Source organism: Nycticebus coucang, chromosome 3, assembly GCF_027406575.1.
Source record: "Nycticebus coucang isolate mNycCou1 chromosome 3, mNycCou1.pri, whole genome shotgun sequence".
Taxonomy (NCBI): Eukaryota; Metazoa; Chordata; class Mammalia; order Primates; family Lorisidae; genus Nycticebus; species Nycticebus coucang.
The window spans coordinates 10,542,173-10,569,812 of record NC_069782.1 but is presented as its reverse complement, the minus strand read 5'-3'; the positions used below and the strand labels follow the sequence as shown (position 1 = coordinate 10,569,812).

The 27,640-nt window shown below is 45.9% G+C and overlaps 1 protein-coding gene across 3 annotated transcripts in view; it reads left to right on the top strand.

Moving 5' to 3' along the window:
- Positions 1 to 22,290, top strand: part of EIF3L (eukaryotic translation initiation factor 3 subunit L) — a 38,431-nt gene extending 16,141 nt beyond the window's left edge. For all 3 annotated transcript variants that reach the window (XM_053584015.1, XM_053584014.1, XM_053584016.1), the window contains 8 exons: positions 1,376 to 1,445; positions 2,810 to 2,883; positions 8,962 to 9,133; positions 13,912 to 14,066; positions 14,558 to 14,728; positions 16,870 to 17,367; positions 21,049 to 21,129; positions 22,077 to 22,290. In XM_053584015.1, coding sequence (XP_053439990.1) covers positions 1,376 to 1,445; positions 2,810 to 2,883; positions 8,962 to 9,133; positions 13,912 to 14,066; positions 14,558 to 14,728; positions 16,870 to 17,367; positions 21,049 to 21,129; positions 22,077 to 22,115 — 1,260 coding nt within the window. In that variant the 3' untranslated portion in view covers positions 22,116 to 22,290. The remainder of the gene's footprint in view (positions 1 to 1,375; positions 1,446 to 2,809; positions 2,884 to 8,961; positions 9,134 to 13,911; positions 14,067 to 14,557; positions 14,729 to 16,869; positions 17,368 to 21,048; positions 21,130 to 22,076) is intronic.
- The last annotated feature ends 5,350 nt before the right edge of the window (positions 22,291 to 27,640 follow it).

The following is a 27,640-nucleotide window of genomic DNA, read 5'->3' as shown; positions in this document are numbered from 1 at the left end:
GCCGTGGGTCATAGCTCATAGCAACTCAAACTCTTGGGCTCAAGCGATTCTCTTATCTCAGCCTCCCAAGTAGCTGGGACTACAGGTGCCTTCCACAATACCTGGCTATTTTTAGAAATGAGGTCTAGCTCTGGCTCAGGCTGGTCTCAAACTTGTGAGCTTGGGCAGTCCATCTGCCTCACTCTCTCAGAGTGTTAGGATTACAGATGTGGGCCACCGCGCATGGCCTCCCTTTCCTTTTTTCTTAAAGAGACAGGGTCTCTCACTGTGTTGCCCAGGCTGGAATCGAAGTCCTGGGCTCAAGCAATCCTCCTTTAGCCTCACGAGTAGCTGGGACTACAGGCATGTTCCACAGTGCCTGGCTTAGTCACAACCTTGATCCCATTTTATAGAAAGATTAAATACCTTGTCAGAATCCCACAGTCAGTATGTGCTAGGACTAAGACCCCAAGGTGGTGATTTTTTCTATGCCATCACAAATAATCTTGTTAATTGTATTTTACCATACCTTACAAACAGTGATTCTCAGTTATCAGCAACATGACTAGATGAGGGGTCAGCAACCTTTTCTGTGTAGGGCCAGGTAATGAGCAGGCATAGTTGTGTTCCAGTAAAACTTTTTATAAAACAGGTGGTAGAGGGCAGCGCCTGTGGCTCAGTGAGCAGGGAGCTGGCCCCATGTACTGAGGGTGGCGGGTTCAAACCCAGCCTCGGCCAAACTGCAACAAAAAAAAAAATAGCTGGGCGTTGTGGCAGGCGCCTGTAGTCCCAGCTACTCGGGAGGATGAGGCAGGAGAATCACCTAAGCCCAGGAGTTGGAGGTTGCTGTGAGCTGTGTGATGCCACGGCACTCTACCGAGGGCCATAAAGTGAAACTCTGTCTCTACCAAAAAAAAAAAACAAAAAAAAAAAAACAGGTGGTAGAGTAGATCTGCCGACCTCCTGGCCTCCATTCTTGTTTCACCCTGGGAGTTTGGCTGCTGCATTCCCGGCCCATTTTAGTCAAGTGTGGCCATATGTAGCATCATCTCCTCCAGCTCCCTAAGCCTTCTTGTGCCACAGTTGTACCTCTTTGCCTTTGTTACTATGGTTTTTCTTGAAACACTTGACCTTCTATCTACTTTGCCAGATCTGCATGCCTGCTCTGAGGGACATTTAAAATCTATTGCTATAAAACCTGACCATGTGTTACAGTGTTCAGTGCCCCTTGGAATTTGCTGTAGGACTTGTCTTCTAACTGAGTGCTCTCTTGACGTGTGTGTGGAGAATACACACATCAATTCTTGTTTATGTTGTATTTGTTTTTAGTCATTGTGGTAGACTATGAGTAAAACACATTTAAATATCTGTTTTAATGTCTCTGTTCACTTTACAGGGGGGGCCCTCCTTGGAGCAGAGGTTTGAGTCTTACTACAACTACTGCAATCTCTTCAACTACATTCTTAGTGAGTCTGAGATTTGTCCAAGGGGGTGTGGTTATAATGAGGTCCAGCATTGGCCTCCGACTCTTTTAAGTAGGATTTTTTTTTCTTTTAAGAGATAGGGTCTCCCTCTTGTCACTGGGTCTACTGGAGTACGACCACAGCTTCCTATAGCCTCAAACTCCTGGGTTTAAGTGATCCATGTCAGCCTCCCAAGTAGCTAGGAGCACTGTGCCTAGCTAATTTATTTTTTAAAATTTTATTTTTTTGGCCAGGCACTGTGGTTCACACCTCTAATTCTAGCACTCTGGGAGGCCAAGGTGGGTGGATTGCTTGAACTAAGAAGTTCAAGACCAGCCTGAGCAAAGTGAGACCCCATCTCTACTAAAAATAGAAAAACAGCTGGGCATCATATTGGGCCCTGTAGTCCCAGGTACTTGAGAGACTGAGACAAGAGGATTGCTTAAGTTGAAGACTTTGAGGTTGCTGTGAGCTATGATGCCATCGCATTCTACCAAGGGTGACAAAGTAAAACTCTCAAAAAAAAAAAGGGCAGCGCCTATGGCTCAGTGAGTAGGGTGCCGGCCCCATTTACCGAGGGTGGCGGGTTCAGACCCAGCCCCGGCCAAACTGCAACAGAAAAATAGCCGGGCGTTGTGGCGGGCGCCTGTAGTCCCAGCTGCTCAGGAGGCTGAGGCAAGAGAATCGCATAAGCCCAAGAGTTAGAGGTTGCTGTGAGCCATGTGACGCCACGGCACTCTACCCGAGGGCGGTACAGTGAGACTCTGTCTCTACAAAAAAAAAAAAATAATAATAATTTTTTTTTTTTTGAGGCAGGGTGTCAATAGGCTGCCACGGCTGGTCTTCAATTCCTGGGCTCAAGCAGTCCTTCTACCAACAGTCCTGCCAACACTCTTTCTGCCTCCTGAGTAGCTGGGATTATGGGCAGAAGTCGTCATGCCCAGCTTTAGGAGGATTTTTTTTTTTTTGTAGAGACAGAGTCTCACTTTATGGCCCTGGGTAGAGTGCCGTGGCCTCACACAGCTCACAGCAACCTCCAACTCCTGGGCTTAAGCGATTCTCTTGCCTCAGCCTCCCGAATAGCTGGGACTACAGGCGCCCGCCACAACGCCCGGCTATTTTTTGGTTGCAGTTTTGGCCGGGGCCGGGTTTGAACCCGCCACCCTCGGTATATGGGGCTGGCGCCTTACTGACTGAGCCACAGGCGCCGCCCAGCTTTAGGAGGATTTTAATGTGCAAGTGGGAAAAGGGGAGGTCTTATAATTCATAGTTCTCTTTAAAGAAAAGTTACGAAGAACATCCTGTAGCCTTATTGAGTGGCCAAAGGCATTACTTTGAATCTGACTTTTTTGTGATCTCTTGTACAGATGCTGACGGTCCTGCTCCCCTTGAACTACCCAATCAGTGGCTCTGGGATATCATCGATGAGTTCATCTACCAGGTATCTGATTAGCGTTAGTCTAGCTGCTATCATTGTTTGTGTTACTAAAAAGTGCATAGTTTAAAAACATCCACATCAACCTGGGCGTGGTGGCCCATGCCTGTAATCCTAGCACTCTGGAAGGCCAAAGTGGGTGGATGCTTGAGCTCATGAGTTTGAAACCATCCAGAGCAAAAGTGGGACTCTGTCTCTACTGAAAATAGAAAAACTGAGGCAAGAGGATTGCCTGAGCCCAACAGTTGGAGGTTGCTGTGAGCTATGATGCCACGGAACTCTACCCAGGATGACAGCTTGACACTCTGTCTCATAAATAAATAATAAAATAAATCACAGTGTAAAATACCTTTGGCAGCAGACCCCCATGTTAGATGGTTTTCTGAGGAGACAGTGAAGCCCAGGTGTTTCACTTAGGTACTCGGAAATCAGATGAGTTGAGCTCTTGACTTTCATCACTTACTTTACCTTGAAAGGTGGTCCAGCAGGAAGAACACAGGGTTAATAGGCTTTGGAGCCAGGGGAAATAGAATATATTTTTTTGTGGCCACAGGGTAGCTTTGTAATAGTGACATTTTATTCAGGCATTCTGAGCCTCAACTTCACCTACAAAATGGAAACAGTTTTAAATCTTGATTGTGGAGGTGATCACTTGAGTACATGATCGATCAGAATATAGTAGAATATTTTTGCCAAAAGGGAAATAGCACCTGTGTGAGGATGCTATTGTTGAGGTTCCACCAAGAACCGTGCCAGCTATATAGCAGCTCTGCACCCTGGGCATGAGAATTGAGGTTTTCCTGTTCACTGGCTCTGAAAGCTGGACACATAGTTATCTCACTGCGTATCACTGTGTATCACTTTACTGTATGTGAAGTGCTTAGTGTGGTGCCTGTCACAGAAAAGTGAATAAATTCTGCCTATTCACTATGGTGAGGGTCAGTGTCATTATTTTTTTCCATCTTTACTTCAACCACGTCCTTTGATGTTTTAGAAGTAAGGACTGAAGGCTTGGCACCCGTAGCACAGTGGTTATGGTGTCAGCAGCCACATGCACCAAGGCTGGTGGATTCGAACCCGGCCCAGGCCTGCCAAATGACAACTATTAACAACAACAACAAAAAAATAGCCAGGTGTTGTGGTGGGCGCCTGTAGTCCCAGCTACTTGGGAGGGTGAGACAAGAGAATCAATAAGCCCAAGATTTTGAGGTTGCTGTGAGCTGTGACACCAAGGGACTCTACTGAGGACGACATGGGGAGACTCTGTCTCAAAAAAGAAAAAAGGGACTGAAGGGGAAAAAAAATACAGAGTGAAGAATATAAAACGTAAGGTTTGGGAAAATATAATCCTTCTTGCCTGTATTTTATGGATATACCCGTCATTAGGTTTATTTCATGGTAAATAGCTGTCTTCATAAAGACATGTTATCTCGAGTTTCATGGACCAGAGAGATTTTGTGAATACAAAGTACTGACAAGTTATGATGGGTGGAGCTGAGAAAAGCTTCATGGGACTCTTTGAAATAGAGGCTTTCTGCTCAAGATTCAGCTTCACTTTTACAGTGAAGACCACCACCTGCGCTGGCCTTGTTTTCGTTCTCTGGCTTTTTGGCCTTTATTAGCCATTTATTGGGTATTCTTCCAGGTGGATGGTAGTCCTGTTGACTATGGGAAGTGAAGGAGGATCATCTGTACTGAGTTCTTCATCCCTCTGAAGATAATCATATTCCCTGGGCTTAGCCCTGTTCTCTTGCTAAGAAGCTTAAAGTGCTTTGTGTTTCTAACAAACACTGTCCACTGAGTGTGTGAACACTTGGTATGATGACTCCTGGCCAGTCATTTGGGATTAATGGGTCCTCTTTGCCACTCCCTTTCATTTATTTCTTTCTATTTAGTTTATCTTTTTTGAGACAGTATCTTATCCTCTTGCCCCAGGCTAGAGTGCAGTGGCATCACTGCAGCTCATAGCAACTTTTTTTTTTTTTTTGGAGACAGAGTCTCAAGCTGTCTCCCTGGGCAGTGTGCCGTGGCGTCATAGCTCACAGCAACCTCAAACTCGGGCTCAAGTGATCCTCTTGCCTCAGTTTTTTTTTTTTTTATTTCTTTTTTTATTTTTTCTCTTTTTTTTTTTTTTTTTTTTGGCCGGGGCTGCGTTTGAACCCGCCACCTCCGGCATATGGGACCGGCGCCCTACTCCTTGAGCCACAGGGGCCGCCCTTTTTTTTGTTTTTTTGCAGTTTTTGGCTGGGACTGGGTTTGAACCCGTCACCTTTGGCATATACTCCTTTGAGCCACAGGTGCCACCCCATTTTATTTTTATTTATTTATTTATTTTTGAGACAAGAGTCTCATTAGGTGGACTCAGTAGAGTGCTATGGCATCACAGCTCACAGCAACCTCAAACCCTTGGGCTTAAGCAGTTCTCTTGCCTTAGCCTCCCAAGTAGCTGGGACTACAGGCGCCTGCCACAACGCCTGCTTGCAGTTGTCGTCATTTAGCTGGCCCAGGCCAGGTTCAAACCCGCCTCGGTGTATGTGGCTGACGCCATAACGACTATGCTACGGGCACCAAGTCTCTCACAGCAACCTTAAACTCCTGTGGTAAAGTGATCCTCCTGCCTCAGCTTCCCCAGTAGCTGGGACTATAGGCGTTCGCCATAGTGCCTGTTTATTTTTAGTGACGAGGTCTCAATCTTATGCTGGTCTCAAACTCCTAAGCTCAAGGGATCCTCTCTCCTCAGCCTCTAAGAGTGCTAGTATTACATGCATGAGCCCCTCCACCTAGCCTCTTTCATTTATTTGTGTTGATATAAGTACTATAGAATGTGTTGTTACTGCTAAGAATTTTTTTTTAAACTGCAAATAAAGTATCTGCTTTCCTTGCCTTTGTAGATGTACATACAGAGTGGTATGTTTTTTATTTTTTTTTAGAGACAGAATTTTGTACTACCATTGCCTGAGCTACAATGAAGCCTCAAACTCAGAGGCTCAAGCTAGCCTATGCCTTGGCCTCCCGGGTAGCTAGAACTGAAGGCACATGACATCATACGTGACTAATTTTTCTGTTTTTTGTTGAGATGGGGTCTCATTGTAAGGTTACTCAGGCTGGTCTTCAACTCCTAGCCTCAAATGATCTTGCCAAATCTTCCCAAAGTGCTAGGATTACAGGCACCTAATTTTGAAATTTGATAAATAGCAACATATTATTCTTTCAATAGACTGTATCAGATTGTTCTTCTAGTATTTGAGAACAGCTTTTTCTTTTTTTTTTTTTTAATTTCAGCTTGCTTGTTCATTCTTCTTCGTTTGAAGTACTCTTTTTGTTGTTGTTGTTCATTTTTTTTCTTCTTTTTTTAAATGTTCTTCCTCTGGCGATGCTCTGTCCCGTTGCCCTGGGATTATAGACGCCCAGCACATCTGGCTGTTTTTGATGTTAGTAGAGATGGGGTCTTACTCTGGCTCACTGCTGCTCATACTGGTCTCCAACCTCTGAGCTCAGGCAATCCACCCACCTGGGCCTCCCACAGTGCTGGGACTACAGGCGTGAGCCACCACGCCCAGCCTTTTTTTTTTTTTTTGAGACACAGTCTCACTATGTTGCTCTTGGTAGAGTGCTGTGATGTCACAGCTAACAGCAATCTTAAACTCCTGGGCTTAAGTGATTCTCTTGCCTCAAGCTTCCCAAGTAGTTGGGACTACAGGCACCTGCCACAATGCCCGGCTATTTTTCTATTGTATTATCTGGCCCAGGCCGGGTTTGAACCTGCCAGCCTCGGTGCATGTGGCCGGCGCCATAACCACTGTGCTATGGGCCTTTTTTTTTTTTTTTTCCTAAGAGACAGGCAAACCACCCATCTTGGTCTCCCAGAGTGGTAGGATTATAGGCATGAGCAACCAAGCCCAGCCTCAAGATTGAACATTTCTTACTGATTTATGAGAATTACTTCAATGTTCTGGATATTCTTTTCTTTTTTTTTTTTTTCGTAGAGACAGAGTCTCACTTTATGGCCCACGGTAGAGTGCCGTGGCGTCACACAGCTCACAGCAACCTCCAGCTCTTGGGCTTAAGCGATTCTCTTGCCTCAGCCTTCCAAGTAGCTGGGACTACAGGCACCTGCCACAACGCCCGGCTATTTTTTTTGTTGCAGTTTGGCCGGGGCTGGGTTTGAACCCGTCACCCTCGGTATATGGGGCCGGCACCCTACCGACTGAGCCACAGGCGCCGCCCAATTTTCTTTTTTTTTTCTTTAAAGATAGAGTCTCTTTTTGTCACCCTCGGTAGACTGCTGTGGTGTCACAGCTCACAGCAACCTTAAACTCTAGGGCTCAAGCGATCTTCTTGCCTCAGCCTCCCAAGTAGCTGGGACTATAGGTGCCTGCCACAGTGCCTGGCTATGTTTTGGTTGTAGTTGTCGTTGTTTAGCACGCCTGGGCTGGGTTCGGACCCGCTAGCCCTGGTGTATGTGGCCAGCACCCTAACCTGAGCTATGGGCTCTGAGCCTGGTTATTATTCTTTATTATAAAATCGGAAACTTTTTGTTCCACCCTCTTCTATGAAGATAATATTTTAGAGTTGTAGAACAATCTTAGTTGAAGACTTAGATTTTCTTGGTCTCTGGTTTTCAAGGCTGGTGCACACCAGAATCAACCCGGGAGCTTTAAAAATTGTCATTGAGGCCAGATGCGGTGGGTAGTACCTATAATTTTAGCATCTTGGGAGGCCATGAATTTGAGATTAGCCTGGTCAACAGAGTTAAGACCTCATCTCTACAAAAAAAAAGAAAAATTATCTGGGTATTGTGGTTGTGCACCTGTAGTTCTAGTAACTCAGGAGCCTGAGGCAGGAGGATTACTTGAAGTTCAGGAGTTTGAGATTGCAGTGAGCTATGATGGTACCATTGCACTCTAGCTTGGGCAACAAAGCAAAACCCTGTCTCATGAAAAAAAGTCTTGATTGAGTGGGTAGGTTTGTTGTTCCCGTAGTTGCATGACTGATGGAGTCGCCAGTCACTGGTTCCAAGTATAACTACTGTCCTTAACAAATTTCTGTGGCCTGTACTTTATATGTGCCTTACATGTGACTAGACTTATGGTTGAGAAAGAGGTAGAGAGGTGACACAGTCTGGTGGTCAGCTCTAGTAGGGAAGGGACACATGTAGATAGCTCTTTATCACTCACAACACCCACCTGGCATGGTCAGGCACTATCTGAATAGATCTGTTATAAGAACTCCTGTGGTGGGTGGCACCTGTGGCTCAGTGGACAGGGTGCTGGCCCCATATACTGAGGGTGGCGGGTTTAAACCTGGCCCCGGCCAAACTGCAACAAAAAACTAGCCGGGCGTTGTGGCGGGCGCCTATAGTCCCAGCTACTCGGGAGGCTAAGGCAAGGGAATTGCCTAAGCCCAGGAGTTGGGGGTTGCTGCAAGCTGTGATGCAACGGCACTCTACCGTGGATGATAAAGTGAGACTCTGTCTCTACAAAAAAAAAAAAGAAGAAGGAAGAAAGAACTCCTGTGGTGTTTTGGTAGCCAGGTAACCTGCGTTGTGAGTGACTTCAGATTGTGTTTGACCCCAAATTGAATGGTTTTTCCATGAACTACTTTTTTTTGAGACAGGGTCTTACCCTGTCGCCCTCGGTACAATGCAGTGGTGTCACAGCTCACAGCAACCTCCAGCTCGTGGGCTTAGGTGATTCTCTTGCCTCAGCTTCCTGACCATGAACTACTCTTTTAATCCTACAAATTTTTTTTTTTTTTTTTTGTGGTTTTTGGCCGGGGCTGGGTTTGAACCCTCCACCTCTGGCATATGGGACCGGCACCCTACTCCTTGAGGCACAGGTGCCGCCCAAGCCTACAAATTTTTACATAACTGTGGAGTAAGTAACAATCAGTGAAGAGTAAAATTTACAGCTTAGCCAAAGATGGCTTTGAAGAAACAGTGCACAGCATGATTTAGAATGGAAAGTGGTAGTCTCACCTTTATCTTCTGCTTACCCAGAGCCCTGGTGGTGCCTCATTTGCAGCATTCTGCATGTGGGCTGGTGCTCTGGGTTTATATCATGACTTTCCCTTCTTCCTCAACAGTTTCAGTCCTTTAGTCAGTACCGCTGTAAAACTGCCAAGAAGTCAGAGGAGGAGATTGACTTCCTTCGTTCCAATCCCAAAATCTGGAATGTTCACAGTGTCCTCAATGTCCTCCATTCCTTAGTAGACAAATCCAACATCAACCGCCAGTTGGAGGTATACACAAGTGGAGGTGAGTACATTTTGTTCATGACTGAATTTTTTTATTTATTTATTTTTTGCAGTTTTTGGCCAGGGCTGGGTTTGAACCCATCACCTCCAGCATATGGGGCCGGTGCCTTACCCCTTTGAGCTATAGGCACCACCCTCATGACTGTGAATTTATCTGTTCCAGATGAGTACATACTGCCAGTAGGGCAGATGAGTCACTGTCTCATAGGCATTGAGCTGTTGGCTTTTCTTTTTTTTTTTTGTAGAGACGGAGTCTCACTTTATGGCCCTCAGTAGAGTGCCGTGGCCTCACACAGCTCACAGCAACCTCCAACTCCTGGGCTTAAGCGATTCTCTTGCCTCAGCCTCCCGAGTAGCTGGGACTACAGACGCCCGCCACAATGCCCAGCTATTTTTTGGTTGCAGTTTGGACGGGGCCGGGTTTGAACCCGTCACCCTCGGTATATGGGGCCGGCGCCTTACCGACTGAGCCACAGGTGCCGCCCTGTAGCCAATTTTCTTTTTTTTTTTTGTAGAGACAGAGTCTCACTTTATTGCCCTCGGTAGAGTGCTGTGGCATCAGACATCTCACAGCAACCTCCAGCTCCTGGGCTTAAGTGATTCTCTTGCCTCAGCCTCCAGAGTAGCTGGGACTACAGGCGCCCGCCACAACACCCGGCTATTTTTTGGTTGCAGTTTAGCCGGGGCCAGGTTTGAACCCACCACCCTCGGTATATGGTGCCGGCGCCTTACCGACTGAGCCACAGGCGCCGCCCCGAGCTGTTGGCTTTTCTTTGGTGCTTGAACATGAACAGTAGGTGAGTGCTGATGTTGGGGAGCTTGACAGTCTCTGTTGAGGGGCAGACTAAATCAAAGCGTATTGAGATTTACATTTGTAAACACTTCTGTGTCTCCAAGGCCTTTGTTATTAATCACTTTTCAAGTTTTTTGGTGTCAAAACCATTTTTTATAGCCAGGTGTTGTGGGCGCCTGTGTTCAGGAGGCACTCAGGAGGCTGAGGCAAGAGAATCGCCTAAGCCCAGGAGTTGGAAGTTGCTGTGAGCTGTGATGCCATGGCACTCTACTGAGGGCTACAAAGTGAGACTCTGTCTCTAAAAAAAAAAAAAAAACTTTATTTATTTTATTTATTTATTTTGAGACATTCTCACTTTGCCACCCTTGGTAGAGTGCCATGGCATCCTAGCTCACAGAGACCTCAAACTCTTGGGTCAGCCTCCCAAGTAGCTGGGCCTACAGGCGCCTGCAACAATGCCTGGCTATTTGTTTCGAGATCGAGTCTTGCTCTTGCTCAGGTTGATCTCAAAATCCACCTGCCTCAGCCTCCCAGAGTACTGGGATTACAGGCATGAGCCACCACACCCAACTAAGAGTGGCATTTTTGCAAATTTCTTTTTTTTTGGCCGGGGCTGGGTTTGAACCCACCACCTCCGGCATATGGGACCAGCGCCCTACTCCTTGAGCCATAGGCGCCGCCCATGCAAATTTCTTTATTGTCAGTCTTTATATGAAACAGCTGGGTCCTCTGCTTCTACATTCAGTCTTTTACAATGTATTGTTTAGGTTGAAGTGTATAGGTATGAGGAAAAGTCTGGCCTCACACAGATACCTAGTTGAGCTAGGGAAAAGGATTTCAGTAGCCTTATCCGGCACCACAGATGTCCTTTGATACTTTTGTACAGGTTGAACATCTCTAATCCAAAAATCTGAGGTCATCCAAAATCCCAAACTTTTTAAGAGTATACATGATTCTACTAGTGGAAGATTTTAGTGATCTCATGGACAGGTTGCAGTTAGAACTTTGTTTCCTGCCCAAAGTTATTCTAAGCACTACAGTGAAATTACCTTCAGGCTATGTGTTTAAGTTGTATATGAAACAATGTATTTTATGTTTATATTTTGTTTCTATCCCCAAGATATGTCATAATAATACATGCACATTTTACAAAATCAAAAAACATCTAAAACCTGAAGCATTTCTGATCACAGGCATTTTTACAATTGGCAGGCATCCTGTGCTTCTTTGAAACAAGCGGTTGTTTCATACAGGTTAGGTGCAGTGAGGAATCTGAAATTGTATTGGGAACCTTGTTATATTGAAGTTACTGATTGATCCTGGAGTTTGAATGGGTCTTTTACGACCGTATGTGATTTGACATAATTATTAGTTCCCTGAATTAGGATGTTAGAAATGTTGGCACCTTTTTTTTTTTTTTTGGAGACAGAGTCTCATTTGTTGTTGCCCTCCGTAGAGTGCCATGAAGTTTTTTTTTTTTTTTGGAGACAGTCTCATGTTGTCGCCCTGGGTAGAGTGCTGTGGCATCACAGCTCATAGCAACCTCCAGCTCTTGGGCTTAGGTGATTCTCTTGCCTCAGCCTCCCGAGTAGCTGGGACTACAAGTGCTCACAACAATATCTGGCTATATTTTTTTTTTTGCAATTTGGCTGGGGCCAGGTTTGAACCCACCACCCTCGGTATATGGGGCTGGCGCCCTCCTCACTGAGCCACAGGAGCCACCCATGTAGAGTGCGATGACATCATAGCTCACAGCAACTTCAGACTCTTGGGCTCAAGCAGTTCTCTTGCCTCAGCCTCCCAAGTAGCTGGGACTATTGGTGCCCACCACAATGCCCGGCTATTTTTTGAGACAGGTCTCACTGTTGCCCAGGCTGGTCTAGAACCTGTCAGATCAGTCAGTGCACCCTCCTCAGGCCCCCCTGGAGTGCTAGGATTGCAGGCATGAGCCATCGCACCTGGCTGTTTTTTTTTTTTTGTTTGTTTGTTTGTTTTGCAGTTTTTGGCCGGGTTGGGTTTGAGCCCACCACTTCCGGCATATGGGACCAGCGCCCTACCCCTTTGAGCCACAGGCGCCACCCATGCACCCGGCTGTTGACACATTTTATTACATAGGTTTTTGTGTTGGTTTTGTTTTTGAGATTGGGTCCTACTCTGTTGCCTAGGTAGGCTGCAGTGATGTTGTTATAGTTAAGTCCTGAGCTCAAGTGGTCCTCCCCTTGGCCTCCCAAAATGCTAGGGTTATAGCCATGAGCCACTGACTGTGTCCAGTGAACACAGTTTTTTAAAAAATCATGTTTGGGCTCAGTGCCTGTGGCTCAGTGGTTAGAGTGCTGGCCACATATACTGGCGCTGCCAGGTTTGAACCCGGCCTGGGCCTACTAAACAATGACAACTACAACAAAAAAGCCAGACTTTGTAGTGGGTGCCTATAGTCCCAGCTACTTGGGAGGCTGAGGCAAGAGTATTGCTTAAACCCAAGAATTTGAGGTTGCTGTGAGCTGTGACACTACGGCACTCTACTGAGGGTGACATAGTGAGACTCTGTCTTAAAAAAAAAAAAAATTACGTTTGGGCTGGGGTGCGTTGGCTCACGCCTGTAATCTTAGCACTGTGGGATGCTGAGGCAAGGCAGGTGGATTGCTTGAGCTCAGGAGTTCAAGACCAGCCTGAGCTAGAATGAGACCCTCATCTCTAAAAATAGCTGGGTGTTGTGGGGGGGTCCTTGTAGTCTTAGCTAGTTACTCAGAAGCCGAGGCAAGACTTTGAGATTGCTCTTGAGTTATGCCGTCTGCCAAATATTAACAAAGTGAGACTGTCTCAAAAAAGAAAATAAAAATGTATGTTTATTACATTTGCCACTGACTGGCTTCATCAAGTAAATCTTTATTTGGAAGCTATAGAGCTCGTAGAGGCACATACAAGTTTTTATAAAGTTTTTCATTTTTGCTTAAAAGCGCAAATGTTGGGCGGCACCTGTGGCTCAGTCAGTAATGTGTCGGCCCCATATACCGAGAGTGGTGGGTTCAAACCCGGCCCCGGCCAAACTGCAACCAAAAAAAGTAGCCGGGCGTTGTGGCGGGTGCCTGTAGTCCCAGCTACTCGGGAGGCTAAGGCAAGAGAATCGCTTAAGCCCAGGAGTTGGAGGTTGCTGTGAGCTGTGTGAGGCCACGGCACTCTACAGAGGGCCATAAAGTGAGACTCTGTCTCTACAAAAAAAAAAAAAAGCGCAGGGCAGCACCTGTGGCTCAAGGAGTAGGGCGCCGGTCCCATATGCCGGAGGTGGCAGGTTCAAACCTAGCTCCGGCCAAAAAAAAAAACCAAAAAAAAAAAAAGCGCAAATGTTTTTTAGCAGGACTGTCAGTTGTTTTCATTGAAGTATGGCAGGTTTACTTCATTTTTGAGGAAAATATCTGCTGAATAAACAGTCTGTATCAGTTCTTTTGAGTAAAAATGTGTTCCATGAAGGAAAAGGGTCTGGTTCTTTTAGTGGAAGTGCATGGCAAAGAACAGAACAATGACTACTGGTACTGCTGGCGTTGCCGCCTCATTTATGCTAAGTTGACAGTAGTTTTACTCAGCATTGTTTTTGGACCATCAGTGCAGCTGTCAACTCCGTGAGAAAGACAAACCGCATCTTAGTGTCAGAAAATGCCTTTCATCTCCTGGACTTCCTGAAAGGGAGGGAGCCTTGATAAGTTAACTGTTACTGATGAGCGGGGCCCTCTCATGTTCTTAGGTGTGGCATGGCCAAAAAGAATTCGAAAAGGAACTGTCATCCTGTAGCAACTATTGCTAAATTTAGGATTAAACTAAAGTTAGTGGTGGTGTTTCTCGGTATTCCTTTGAAGCCAGAATTGTTTTCTCTGAAGGAACCTTTAAAGACTGGCAGTGGGTGAGAAGTTCATTGAGTAACATTCAGAAGTCAGGCTTCCTTTCTTTTACCTGCCCTTGCTGAAGGATTCACAGTGTCTTGTCTCACTCAGGTGACCCTGAGAGTGTGGCTGGGGAGTATGGACGGCACTCCCTCTACAAGATGCTTGGTTACTTCAGCCTGGTGGGGCTTCTGCGCCTGCACTCCTTGTTGGGGGATTACTACCAAGCCATCAAAGTGTTGGAGAATATTGAACTGAACAAGAAGGTAAATTACCTGTTACCTCTGGCCCATCTTCCCAGAGCCAGAATATCTGCTTCTAGATAAACTCTCTTATCTCTCCGGGACAAATGTCCAGGAGAGATAAGAGGACTCTTCCCCAGACCAGTTCAAAATTGAGAGTTTGTCTTAACTGTCCTTCCCTTTATAGGGCTTACTTGCAAAAAGTAAGGGAAAATAAAACTAAGGAGTACAGAGCTTTAGTGCTGAGAAACATTTTAGAGTTCACCTGGTCCAGGCCCTTCCTGTTAACAGCTAAGAAAATGGAGCCTCAAAATATTGCATCTTAATTATTGAACAGTGTGATCTACTCTTAGACCCTAGAACTCCAAAGCCAGAGCTTCCTCTGGGTGGTTCACAGTCTCTATGGCAGAAGCTCTCCATGTTTCCATCTCAGCTGACATTACACCCCACTGCCTTTCAGGTTTGATCTGGGATGAATTGGAACTCACGAATGTTTATTTCACCTCTTTCCTCAGAGCATGTATTCCCGTGTACCAGAGTGCCAAGTTACCACATACTATTATGTTGGTTTTGCGTATTTGATGATGCGTCGCTACCAGGATGCCATCCGGGTCTTTGCCAACATCCTCCTCTACATCCAAAGGACCAAGAGTATGTTCCAGAGGACCACATATAAGTATGAGATGGTAAGTGGGTCTCTCTCTGCATCCAGTGGCCTTCTTACTCCCTAATTCCTTGGTTCCTATGCCAGCAGTTTTCACTAAACCCCATCTATAGTTTTGCTGTTTTAAGCTGTGCAAGGTTGCAAAACTATAGTCCAGCTACTTGGGAGGCTGAGGCAGGAGGATCGCCTCAGGCCAGTGGTTCAACGCTATAATGCACAAGATCATGCCTGCAAATAGCCATTGTACTCCAGCCTGAGTGACAGCATGAGATCCCATCTCTTTAAAAAAAGGTCAGGGCGGCGCCTGTGGCTCAGGGAGTAGGGCACTGCCCCATATACCAGACGTGGTGGGTTCAAACCCAGCCCTGGTCAAAACTGCAAAAAAAATAAATAAATAATAAGTCCGGACAAGGTGGCTCACTCCTGAAATCGTAGCACTCTGGGAGGCTGAGGTTGGTGGATTGCCTGAGCAATTGGGTTTGAGACTAGCTGAGCAAGAGTAAGACCCTGTCTCTAAAAATAGTCAGGCGTTGTGTTATGTGCCTGTAGTCCCAGCTACTGGGGAGGCTGAGGCAAGAGAATCACTTGAGCCCAAGAGTTTGAGGGTGCTGTGAGCTACGACACCACGGCAGTGTACTGAGGGTGACAAAGCAAGACTCTGTCTACAAAAAAAAAAGAAGAAGAAAATTGTTGCTGTTTTGTTCTTTTTTTCCAACATTTCTTTTTTTCTTTTTTGAGTCAGAGTCTCACTATGTCACCCTCAGTAGAGTGCTGTGGCATCACAGCTCACATCAACCTCAAACTCCTAGGTTCATGTAGTTCTCTTGCCTCAGCCTCCCTAGTAGCCGGGACTACAGGCACCCAACACAACACCTATTTTTTGCTGCAGCTGTCATTGTTTAGATGACCCTGGGCAGGGTTTTGAACCTGCCACCCTCAGTGCATGTGGCTGGTACTATAACCACTGTGCTACGAGCGCCGAGCCCAACATAATTTTTCAGTGGCTAGCCTGCTCTAAGAGTTTCTATCATGGCTGTTACCTTAGATCATTAACATCTTGGTGATAATGGCAATACTTTGTTTTATTTCCCTCAAGGATTTACTGAGTGTTTGCTGGGCAGTAGGTCTTTTAAAATTAGATGTGGATACTGCCCTCAAGCAGTTTGACCTGGGTTAGGATGAGTTCAAGACATGCATAGAATTGGGAGGAGCTTTCTAGGAATGGAGAATAGTATGAGCAAAGGAGTAATACTTGGAAGGACACAGCAGCACAATGAAGCATTTGACTAGGGGGCAAGAGAGTAGAAGGAAGTAGAGTATATATATTCTGGAATAATCTTCATAGCCCAGGGAAAATGTATTCACATGTTGCTTAATAAAGTGATCTAGTCTAGGGCAGCGCTTGTGGCTCAAAGGAGTAGGATGTCGGCCCCATATGCTAGAGGTGGTGAGTTCAAACCTAGCCCCTGTCAAAAACCGCAAAAAAAATAAAAGTGATGTAGTCTAAGAAATCCACCATTAGATAATGTTGTCATGGGGACATCATGGAGTATGTCAACATAAACCTAGATGTTATTACTGTCAACATCAGATCAGGCTGTATGGTGTAAACTTTGGTCCTAAACTACAAACCTGTATAGGATGTTACTGTACTGAATACCATGAACATTTAGAACACAATGGCACTTGCATATATAAACCTAGAAGAGGTACAGTAAAAATATGGTATTATAATCTTATGGGACCACCATTGGATTATGCAGCCTGTCTTTGACATGAACATTACTGTGTGATGTGTGACTGTATTTAGTCTTTATTCTGTAGGCATCAAGGTGCCATCAAAAGGTTTTGGGTAACTTGAGCCTAGCTGATATAAAAGGATTGACCTGGTGTGGTATGTGTGCAGTGGGCTGCAACGACTAACAGGTGCCACTACAGAATCCAGGAGATGACTAGGGAGGACCTGGAGCTGTGACCATTCAGTAGAGCTGGAGGAAGGATGGGAAGAGAAGTTCAGAAAATTCAGTGACTATTGTGAGACAATGGGATAACATTGAAGATCTGTGCAGAGTGCACCTGGGAGGGCGGTGGGGCCACACTGGTAGTGGGGACCTTAGGAAGTCCATCTCATTTGACCCACACCTCTCTCTACCCCATCCCTAGATTAATAAGCAGAATGAGCAGATGCACGCACTGCTGGCCATCGCCCTCACTATGTACCCCATGCGGATTGATGAGAGCATTCACCTCCAGCTGCGGGAGAAGTATGGGGACAAGATGCTACGCATGCAGAAAGGTGACCCACAGGTTTATGAAGAACTTTTCAGCTACTCCTGCCCCAAGTTCCTGTCACCTGTAGTGCCCAACTATGACAACGTGCATCCGAACTACCACAAAGAGCCCTTCCTGCAGCAGCTGAAGGTGTTTGCTGATGAAGTGCAGCAGCAGGCCCAGCTCTCAACCATCCGCAGCTTCCTCAAGCTCTACACCACCATGCCGGTGGCCAAGCTAGCTGGCTTCCTAGACCTCACAGAGCAGGAGTTCCGGATCCAGCTTCTTGTCTTCAAACACAAGATGAAGAACTTGGTGTGGACCAGCGGTATCTCTGCCCTGGATGGCGAGTTTCAGTCGGCCTCCGAAGTTGACTTCTACATTGATAAGGTATAGCTTTCCTCTGAGTTAGGATCTGTGGGGCACACTCTATTCTTCCACTTGGCAATATTAATTATCTTCTGGTCACTGTACACTTAGGATACACGAGTGAACAAAATCCACAAATATTCCTTCCTTTGTGGTGCAATGGTTTTGTTTAAAAAAAAAAAAATCAGTGATTTTGGATGTGGTCAATCTCACTTATAATCCTAGTGCTTTGGGAGGCCAAGGTGGGAGGATCACTTGAGGCCAGGAGTTCAAGACCAACTTGAGCAACATAGCAAGACCTCATCTCTACAAAAAGGGAAATTGGGGTAGGCACAGTGGTTCACACCTATAATCTTACCACTCTGGGGGACCAAGGCAGAAGGATCCCTTGAGCGCAGCAATTCAAGACCAGCCTGAGCAAAGCAAGACCCTATCTCTACCAAAAATAGAAAAATTACTGGTAGGCGCCTATAGTCCCAGCTTCTCTGGAGGCTGAGGCAGAATGATTGGTTGAGCCAGGAATTTGAGGTTGCTATAAGCTAGGCTGAGGCCACAGCACTCCAGCCTGGATAGCAGAATGAGATTCTTTCTCAAAATAAATAAAATACAATTTTAATATATAATTTGCATGACATAAACTTAACCATTTTAAAGTGTACTGTTCAGTGAATATTAGTATGTTCAAAATGTTCTTCAACCATCACCTAGAACATTTCCATCCTCCCAAAAAGAAACACCCTATCCATTAGCAGTCACTTTCAGTTCCCCCATTCACTTATTTCCTGGCAAACCACTTTCTGTCTCTACGCATTTGACATTTCATGTAAATAGTGTCATACAGTACGTGGCCTTTTGCGTTAGGCTTCTTTTCACTGAGTATGTTTTCAAGTTTCATCTACATGGTAGCACATATCAGCACTTAATTCCTTTTATGGCTGAATAATATTCCATTGTATGCATATAACACATTTGTTTATTCATTATTTGTTGGTCATTTGAGGGTTTTTGTTTGTTTTTAGTTTTGGCCGGGGCTGGGTTTGAACCCACCACCTCCGGCATATGGGGCCGGTGCCCTACTCCTTTGAGCCACAGGCGCCACCCCCATTTGAGGGTTTTTATGACTTTTTGACTGTTATACGCATATTCACAGCAACTATTCATATATGAATTTTTACATTAATATATGTTTTAATTCTTAGATGTATATCTAGTTTGTGGAATTGCCAAGGCAGTTTTTGAAAGCTCTTCTTTCTTTCAAGAGACAGAGTCTCACTTTGTTGCCCTTGGTGAAGTGCTGTGGCATCACAGCTCACAGCAACCTCCAGCTCTTGGGCTTAGGCGATTCTCTTGCCTCAGCCTCCCGAGTAGCTGGGACCACAGGCGCCCACCACAACGCCCAGCTATTTTTTTGTTGCAGTTTGGCTGAGGCTGGATTTGAACCCGCCACCCTTGCTAAATGGGACCAACGCCCTACTCGCTGAGCCACAGGTGCTGCCCTTTGAAAGCTCTTATTGCTTTAAATATTCTCATTAGAATTTATGGCTTTTGAGGGGTGGTGCCTGTGGCTCAAGGAGTATGGTGCTGGCCCCATATACCAGAGGTGGTGGGTGCAAACCCGGCCCTGGCCAAAAACTGCAAAAAAAAAAAAAAAAAAAACGTAGAATTTATGGCTTTTGAAAGACTTGGTGTTTAGCAGAACTTAGTTATCACTGACATGAACAGACTTGCCAAAAGTAAAAGTACATGAGTAGTAGAAGTTTTTCAGTACTGTTTTAAATCATGCTATTAAAAAATCAAACGAAACTATCCCTCTCCTGCAGGTTCGTGTCAACTCCCTCCAGTCCTTTGGAGTTTATTCCTGTGCCTGATGTGTACGTGGTCTTTGGCTGTATCAGTGACCTGCTGCTTCCCTGTGTTGTCTCTTAGTTACCTAGCCTAACTAATTCAACTGTCTGATTTTACAAAACATTTCTCCCAAGAATTGGCGATTTGATTACAAGTAAAATTTTGCTATAAGATTTATATTAAGGTTAAGTTAATAATGCATTTTTTTGTTTAAAGTCCCTATATCAAAAAAAATTTTTTTTGAGACAGAGCCTCAAGCTGTCACTCTAGGTAGAATGCTGTGGCATCACAGCTCACAGCAACCTCCTCCTGGGCTCAAGCTATTCTCTTGCCTCCGCCTCCCAAGTAGTTGGGACTATAGGCACTTGCCACAATGCCCGACTATTTTTTGGTTGCAGCCGTCATTGTTGCTTGGCGGGCCCAGGCTGGATTCAAACCTGCCAGCTCAGGTGTATGTGGCTGGCACCTTAGCTGCTTGAGTCAGAGGTGCTGAGTCCCTGTATCAAAATATTTTAATTGTATAGTCCTATTATTGGTCTCTGTTGTATTATTGGTTCAGGTTTGTCTTTGGCAGCGTGCTTCGGGGGGCAGGGGGGTTGTTCTCTTTGTTTTTTCTTTCTTACTTCATCCTTAATTTGAAAAAATTGTACCAAAGAGATTTAAGAAGTTCTTGGGGTTGGGTGCAATGAGTAATCCTAGCATTTGGGGAGTCTGAGGCAGGAGTATTCCTAGAAGCCAGGAGTTGGAGACCAGCTTGAGCAAGAGCAAGACCTTGTCTCTACTACAAAAAAAACCCAGAAAAATTAGGCAGGTGTGATGGTGCACGTCTATACCCTAGGAGTTTGAGGTTGCAGGGTGCTCTGATGGCACCACTGTATTCTAGCTCAGGTGACAGAGCAAGACCCTATCTCCAAAAAAAAAGAAAAGAAAGTTCTTGGAGGGCGGCGCCTGTGGCTCAGTCAGTAGGGCGCCGGCCCCATATGCCGAGGGTGGCGGGTTCAAACCCAGCCCCGGCCAAACTGCAACTAAAAAATAGCCGGGCGTTGTGGCGGGCGCCTGTAGTCCCAGCTACTCGGGAGGCTGAGGCAAGAGAATCGCTTGAGCCCAGGAGTTGGAGGTTGCTGTGAGCTGTGTGAGGCCACGGCACTCTACCGAGGGCCATAAAGTGAGACTCTGTCTCTACAAAAAAAAAAAAAAGAAAGTTCTTGGATTGGGTTTTGTTTTGAGATAGAATCTCACTCTTTGCTCTGGGTAGAATGCTGTGGTGTCATAACTCACAGCAACCTCAGACTTTTGGATTTAAGCGGTCTTATTGCTTCAGCTTCCCAAATAGCTGGGACTACTGGTGCCTGCCACAATACCTGGCTAGTTTTTCTATTTTTAGTAGAGACAGGGTCTTGCTCTTGTTCAGGCTGGTCTCCCAACTCCTGAGCTCAAGCAGTCTACCACCTTGGCCTCCCAGAGTGCTCAGATCACAGGTGTGAGCCGCCATGCTGAGACAGTTCTTGGATCTTAAGCTAAATTATGTAGAAATTTTATAAGTGAAATGATGTGCCAATCTTAGAACAGTGCTGAGAATGAAAAACCTTTTTATTACCAAAAAGATTCTCGTTCATTTAAAAAGATAAGAAAATACAAATAAACGAATTAATGAGAAAATGAAAACAGCCACTTAGAAAGAGCAAGCTACCGTTAACTGATAATACTCTAACAATGGGCCTTTTGCCCTCCTTTGCTTTGAAAAGGAGTGTAGGGGATTATCTCACCCTGAACATATTATTTTCAGGTCTGTGAGTGGCTGTGGATTAGATGGCCCTTCTCTTCCACACTCTTCTCTGACTGTGCTTTTCCCCACAGGACATGATCCACATTGCAGACACCAAAGTTGCCAGACGCTATGGGGATTTCTTTATCCGCCAAATCCACAAATTTGAGGAGGTGAGAACTGGGAGTTTTTTAAATTTTTATTCCTCATTTCTATTTTTAAGAAACCCTTGGAAAAAAAATAAGAAATCTTCGAAAGTGACCCTTTAAGTTTTAGACTTAAAACTAAACTGGCTGGCTGCTTAGGGTTTGGGAGGTGGGGTTGGGCCTGTGGAAATCGCTGTGTCAGCCTTCTCTTTCCAAGATCTCTGCCTGCGGGTGGCCAGCCCTCCTCTCCCTCTCCCTGGTATTTCCTAATATGGGTGGATTCACTGCCTGCTCTTACCTTCCCTTCCTGTTTGGCACTGGTCTCCAACTTAGACAGGTTTGACCAGTTCTAGCGGGCTGGAGGACAGGCAGCTCTGTTCTGACAAACTTGGTACATCCCTCATCTTTCCTTCAGAGAAACCTTATGGGTCAGGCCAAACACTGCAAGGGTATGAGTCTCCCTTTTTGTTGCTGTCAACAGAGCCACTGTGTCCTGGTGCTTTGGATCCTCCAGCTGAGGTCAGACTCCTCTTGCAGGATCACAGTGCAGCCCTAGTGTTTTTACTTTCTAGCTACGTCCAGGTCACATCTGTCATGGTGGTGGGCAGGGGCTGTCATCTCACAAGGATCCTGTTCCTTGTGAAAGGAGAAAACCAAATTTCCCGATTCTTAACTGGACTAAGTTACTTTGGCAGGTCTAGCTTCTCTGCACCCCTTTCCTATCTATAAAATGGGTAGAGCAATGTAGGGCATGGGTTTGTTGAGTGTGAAGGGCAGGCAGAATAACAATCTGCATGAACCGTAGAGTTTGTATAAAAGTTGGGGCTTTACACACAGTGGAACTCTTGGTAGCTCATGTCGGGGACTCCCATCCTGGCTTCAGAAGAGCACCTGCAAGACTGGCCTACTGATCACACACGCTGTAAGAAAAGGATTGGTGAAACCCTCCCATCAATTTTTTCTTTCTCTTCCAGCTTAATCGAACCCTAAAGAAGATGGGACAAAGACCCTGAGGACATTCACACCCATGTTTATCAGGAATCTGTTCTAATATTATAGATTGGAAGTGTTTTTGCACCATGAAATCTTTACCTAGATCAGCCATCAGCCTGTCAACTGAGTTGAAATCTATTCAAATAAAGGACTAAGATATTTTAAGTACATCTCAGTGAAGGATCTTTGGATCCATGTTTATTATCTTAGAATTGTAAGCGTTAGGGTGGCACCTGTGGCTCAGTGAGTAGGGCGCCAGCCCCATATACCGAGTGTGGCGGGTTCAAACCCAGCCCTGGCTGAACTGCAACCAAAAAATAGCCGGGCGTTGTGGCGGGCGCCTGTAGTCCCAGCTGCTTGGGAGGCTGAAGCAGGAGAATCGCTGAAGCCCAAGAGCTAGAGATTGCTTTGAGTCCTGTGACATCATGGCACTCTACTGAAGGCGGTAAAGTGAGACTCTGTCTCTACCAAAAAAAAAAGAATTGTAAGGGTTAATCTGATGGTTTGGGGCAGCAAATACATCATTTCCCACAGGTCATGTTTTCGTGATATATCAGTTTTCAGTGTTTGAATTCCTTAAACCCTGTGTTCTGAAGTCACCATAGAGTTCATAGGACATTTTCATATTTTATATCTTATTTACACCTCACAAAAATTCTGAGAGCTGACTGGACGCAGTAGCTCACACCTATAATCCTAGCACTCTGGGAGGCTGGGCTAGATGGATTGCTTAAGCACAAGTTTGAGACCAGCCTGAGCAAGATCGAGATCTTGTCTCTAAAAATAGCCAAGTGTTGTTGCGGAAGCCTGTAGTTCCAGCTACTCAGAAGGCTAAGGCAAGAGGATCACTTACACACAAGTGTTTGAGGTTGCTGTGAGCTGTGATGCCACGGAACTCTACTGAGGGTGACCAAGTGAGACTCTGTCTCAAAAAAAAAAGCTGTGATCTTTAAATGACCTGCCATTATTTGTATGACTTGTTAGTCGCAGTGCTGCTTCCTGGAAAGAAACTACTGAGCACCTCTCATTGCCAGAAACTGTCCAAAGAGGAGATATCCATGTACACTACTTAAACCTTACAGCTGGAGTTTAGTAGTTCCCCATTTCTTTCTTTCTTTTTTTTTTTTTTTTGTTGTTGTTGTTGTTCAGCAGGTTCGGTCCAGGTTTGAATCCACCAGCCCCGGTGCATGTGGCTGGCACCCTAACTACTGAGCTATGGGCACCCAGCCAGTAGTTCCTTATTTCAGTGATGAGGAAATGGACTCTGGGGTAATTAAATGACTTGATTCAGGTCATGTAACTATAAAAAAAGCCAAGACTTAAGTCTCAACATCCTGTGAAGCTGAGGCAGGAGAATTGATTGAGCCCAGAAGTTGTTGCTCTGTTGCTCAGGCTGGTCTTGATCTCCTTGCCTGAAGCAATACATCTGCCTCAAAATACTGGTATTATAGGCATGAACTACCACCTCTGGCCTTGATAATTACTTTACCATTGAATGACATAGTGGGTTGAATGTTGGTTCCCAAGAGAGCTATCAGTGTGACTTTATTTGAAAATAGGTCTTCAGGGTTGTGAGTTAAAAGATTTCTTTTTTTTTTTTTTTGGCCGGGATCAGGTTTGAACCTGCCACCTCTGGTATGTGGGGCCAGTGCCCTACTCCTTTGAGCCACAGGCGCTGCCCTTTTTTTTTTTTTTTGAGAGTGTTACTTTGTCACCCTCTGTAGAGTGCCATGGCATTATAGCTTACAGCAACCTCAAATTCTTGGGCTCAAGCGATTCTCTTGCCTCAGTCTCCCAAGTAGCTGGGATTACAGGTGCCCACCACAATGCCCAGCTATTTTTAGAGATGAGGTCTCACTCTGGCTGGGGCTGGTCTTGAAACTTGTGAGCTCAGGCAGTCCACCACCTTGGCCTTCCAAATGCTGGGATTACAGGCATGAGCCACCAGGCCTGGCAGTTAAAGATTTCAAGATGAGATCATCTTGGATTAGTTAGGTGGGTTCTAAATCCAGTGACAAGTGTCCTTATGAGAGATATAGTATATAAAAAAGTTACTCAGGTGTGAAGGTGCATACTTAAAGTCCTGGTCATTCAGGAGGCAGAGCCAGAGGATCACTTGAACCTGGGAATTGGAGGTTGCAGGGAGCTGTGATCATGCCACTGCACTCCAGTAATAGCCAGGCACTGTCAGGCAAAGGGAAAATCAAAGTCAGAAAAAACCAAATCCCTGTCCTTATAGGTCTTAAATTCTAGTGGATAGGGACTGGTGATAAACCATATTTAGTGTGTTGGGTGGAAATATGTTGAGAAAAATCAAGAGCAGCAGTTACTATTTTGATAGAATAGTCAGATATCATACTGGTGGGTGTAATTTGATTAGATAACCTGAAGGGCAAGAAGGCAGGTGTTACAGATAGCTAAGAGCTTTCCAAGCAGAGGTAACTACAAGTGCAAAGGCCTTGAGGCCAGAGCATGTGTTGTGCCGAGGGAATGTAGTAGGAAGGCCATTTGGAGCAGGGCTGGGGGAGGGAAGAGAAGGGAGGCTCCAGTTCACATATAGGGCCTTGCAGATGCCTGTAAGGACTGTGACTTTTGAATAAGGTAGAAAAACATTCTTTACTATAGAGGTTACAAAACTTAAGTTCTCAGACCTCAAGGATGGAACCAGGATTTGAGTCCATGTCAATCCAGAAATGGGCTAAAGCTTGTACTGTCCCTGGGGTACGGTCCTATAACTCAGTCCTACCTCCCAAAGGAATTAAAAGCAGAAGGAGCCTCTCTGAACTTATTACATAAAGTTCAAACATTAGTAGAGCTCTAGGTAGCTTTCCAAGCACTTTATCTGTTGACATCTTGAAGCTTAATGAGTAGCCTGATTGGGATCTGTCAAGTGTTTTGATGGTCTGACCAATACCAGTCAGGACTCCTACCCCACACCCCTTGACTGCCTGGCTACCACCTGGTTCCCTGGCAGTAGGGAGGGTGCTGTGCGTTGATTTCCTCTAGAAGACTGTCTTGAGGCCTGGCGTGGTGGCTCACACCTATAATCCTAGCACTCTGGGAGGCCAAGGTGGGTGGATAGCCTGAGCTCATAGGTTCAAGACCATCCTGAGCAAGAATGGTATCTCCTCTCTAAAAATAGCTGGGTGTTGTGACAGGCACTTGTAGTCCCAGCTACTCACGAGGCTGAGGCAAGAGAATCACTTAAGCCCAAGAATTTGAGGTTGCTATGAGCTGTGATGCCATGGTACTTATACTGAGGGTGACATAGTGAGACTCTGTCTCGAAAAAAAAGGGGGGCTCAGCGCCTGTAGCTCAGTGGTTAGGGTGCTGGCCACATACACAGGGACTGGTGGCTTCAAACCCAACCTGGGCCTGCTAGACAACAGTGACAACAACAACCAAAAATTGAGCTGGGCATTGTGGTGGGCACCTGTAGTCCCAGTTACTCTGGAGGCTGAGGCAAGAGAATCGCTTAAGCTCATGAGTTTGAGGTTGCTGGGAGCTATGATGATACGGCACTCTACTGAGAGCGACATACAAAGACTCAAAAAAAAAAATGTCTTGTGCTATACTCACTGGCTCTGACATTGGCAGTGGTGGCTCAGAGGAATTCAGAACTGCCTGAACAGCTAGGTCATGGCTGGTACAGTGGCTCACACCTATAATCCTAGCTCTCTGGGAGGCCAAGGATGGCAGATCACTTGAACTCAGGAGTTTGAGACCAACCTGAGCAAGAGCAAGACCGTCTCTACTAAAAATGTAAAAACTAGCCGGGCATTGTGGCAGTGTCTATAGTCTCAGCTACTTGGGAGGCTGAGGCTGGAGGATTGCTTGAACCCAGCAGTTTTGGGTCGCTGTGAGCTATGATGGCACTCAACCCCAGGCAACAGAGTGAGACACTGTCTCAAAAAAGAAAAAATTATGCCAGTGGATTGCCTGAGCTCACAGGTTCAAGACCAGCCTGAGCAAGATTGAGACCCCATCTCTAAAAATAGCCGGGTATTGTGGCGGGTGCCCGTAATCCCAGCTACTTGGGAGGCTGAGACAAGAGAATTGCTTAAGCCCAAGAGTTTGAGGTTGCTGTGAACTGTGGCACCAAGGCACTCTACCAAGGGCAACAAATGAAACTGTCTCAAAAAGAAAAAAATTATGCCAGGTCAAAATGTGTCTGACAAGGCCTCTTGGCACACTTAGCCCTGAGTCACATAGATCCAATGTGTGTGTGAGTGGCTGGCACAGGGCTGTGTGCCAGCACCTTGGTTCAGTGCTGGACACCCAACAGGCCTTGTAAGTGGGGGACAGGCATAGCTGGACACCACCGAGCACTACTGAAGGAATGTGGGGCGTTCAGTAGTGCAGCCATTTTGTTTGTTTTGTTTAGCAGGCCTGGGCCAGGTTTGAACCATCAGCGCTAGTGCACAGGCCTGGCACTCTAACCATTGAGCTACAGGTGCCTAGCCTAGCTGTAGCTATTTTCGCAGGATTTTTATTCTATCTTTCCCAGAGCAGAGGAAGCAAGTTCATGATACTCCCAAGGGTTTTGTTACCAGGGAACGGGGACCTCTGGGTGGTACTGGTTTGTCAGAAGTTTCTGTATCAGCCAGGGAAGGTAGCTTAGTGTGTGAGCTTGGACCTCCACAGTGGGTTTGAGTTCTGACTGCCACATACTGTGACTGGGACAAGGTACTTAACCCTCTTGTTTCTTTTCATCTATAAAATGAAGATAGCACCTGCCTCAGGATTGCACTATGGCTTAAGTTAAGCAAAGTTCTTATCAAAGCACCTGGCTGCAGTGTGTGACTAGGAAATGAAGGGCCATTGGTATTAATAGGTGGCCATGACCTTGGCAATAGAGCCATACAGTGTAGAGGTAGAAAGGTCATGTATGGAACAGCCTGGGTACTCATAGTAGAGCTGGGACTCAAACTCCAGACTCCACCCAGTGAACTAAAGGGAAGGCTTGTGTAGAGATGTGTGGAGGCCCATTCACAGGCTGAGGCACTTGTCCAGAGCAGCCCAGCCACGGAGGTGCTGGATGTCACACACAGTGGCAGCATCATGTATGGGAGGAAGCAGTGAATTTGAGAGAGACTGGGGAGGTTACGGAGGACACAACTTGGAAATTGAGCAGATGTGGGGGCTGTAGGGGAGGGAGATGCCCAGTTCTGTGGCTTTGGCAACCCAGTGATAGTGGAGCCACTCTCTGAGATGGGGGTGGAAGCTGGAACAGGTTTGGAACTGCAGGCAAGTGCAGGTTGGTAGGGAACTGGGTTCCAACAAGAGTTGGAGGATCCTGTGGGACGTCCACTTGGAAAGGCATGACAATTTGGGCAGAGGTAGTGAATAGCTGGGGCTGGATCTTTAGACCCCCAGATTCCTTTGCACACACACCCCTGCCTCCATCCTCCTCAGACACTGGACTGTGAACCCAAGATGGGCCTTTTCCTCCCAGGACAGATGGCCTTGACCCTGTGTGGCTCCTGCCTGCCTCCACAGCAGCGAAATGAGGCAGTGGAACCAGCTGTCATCTGAGGGCTTCAGT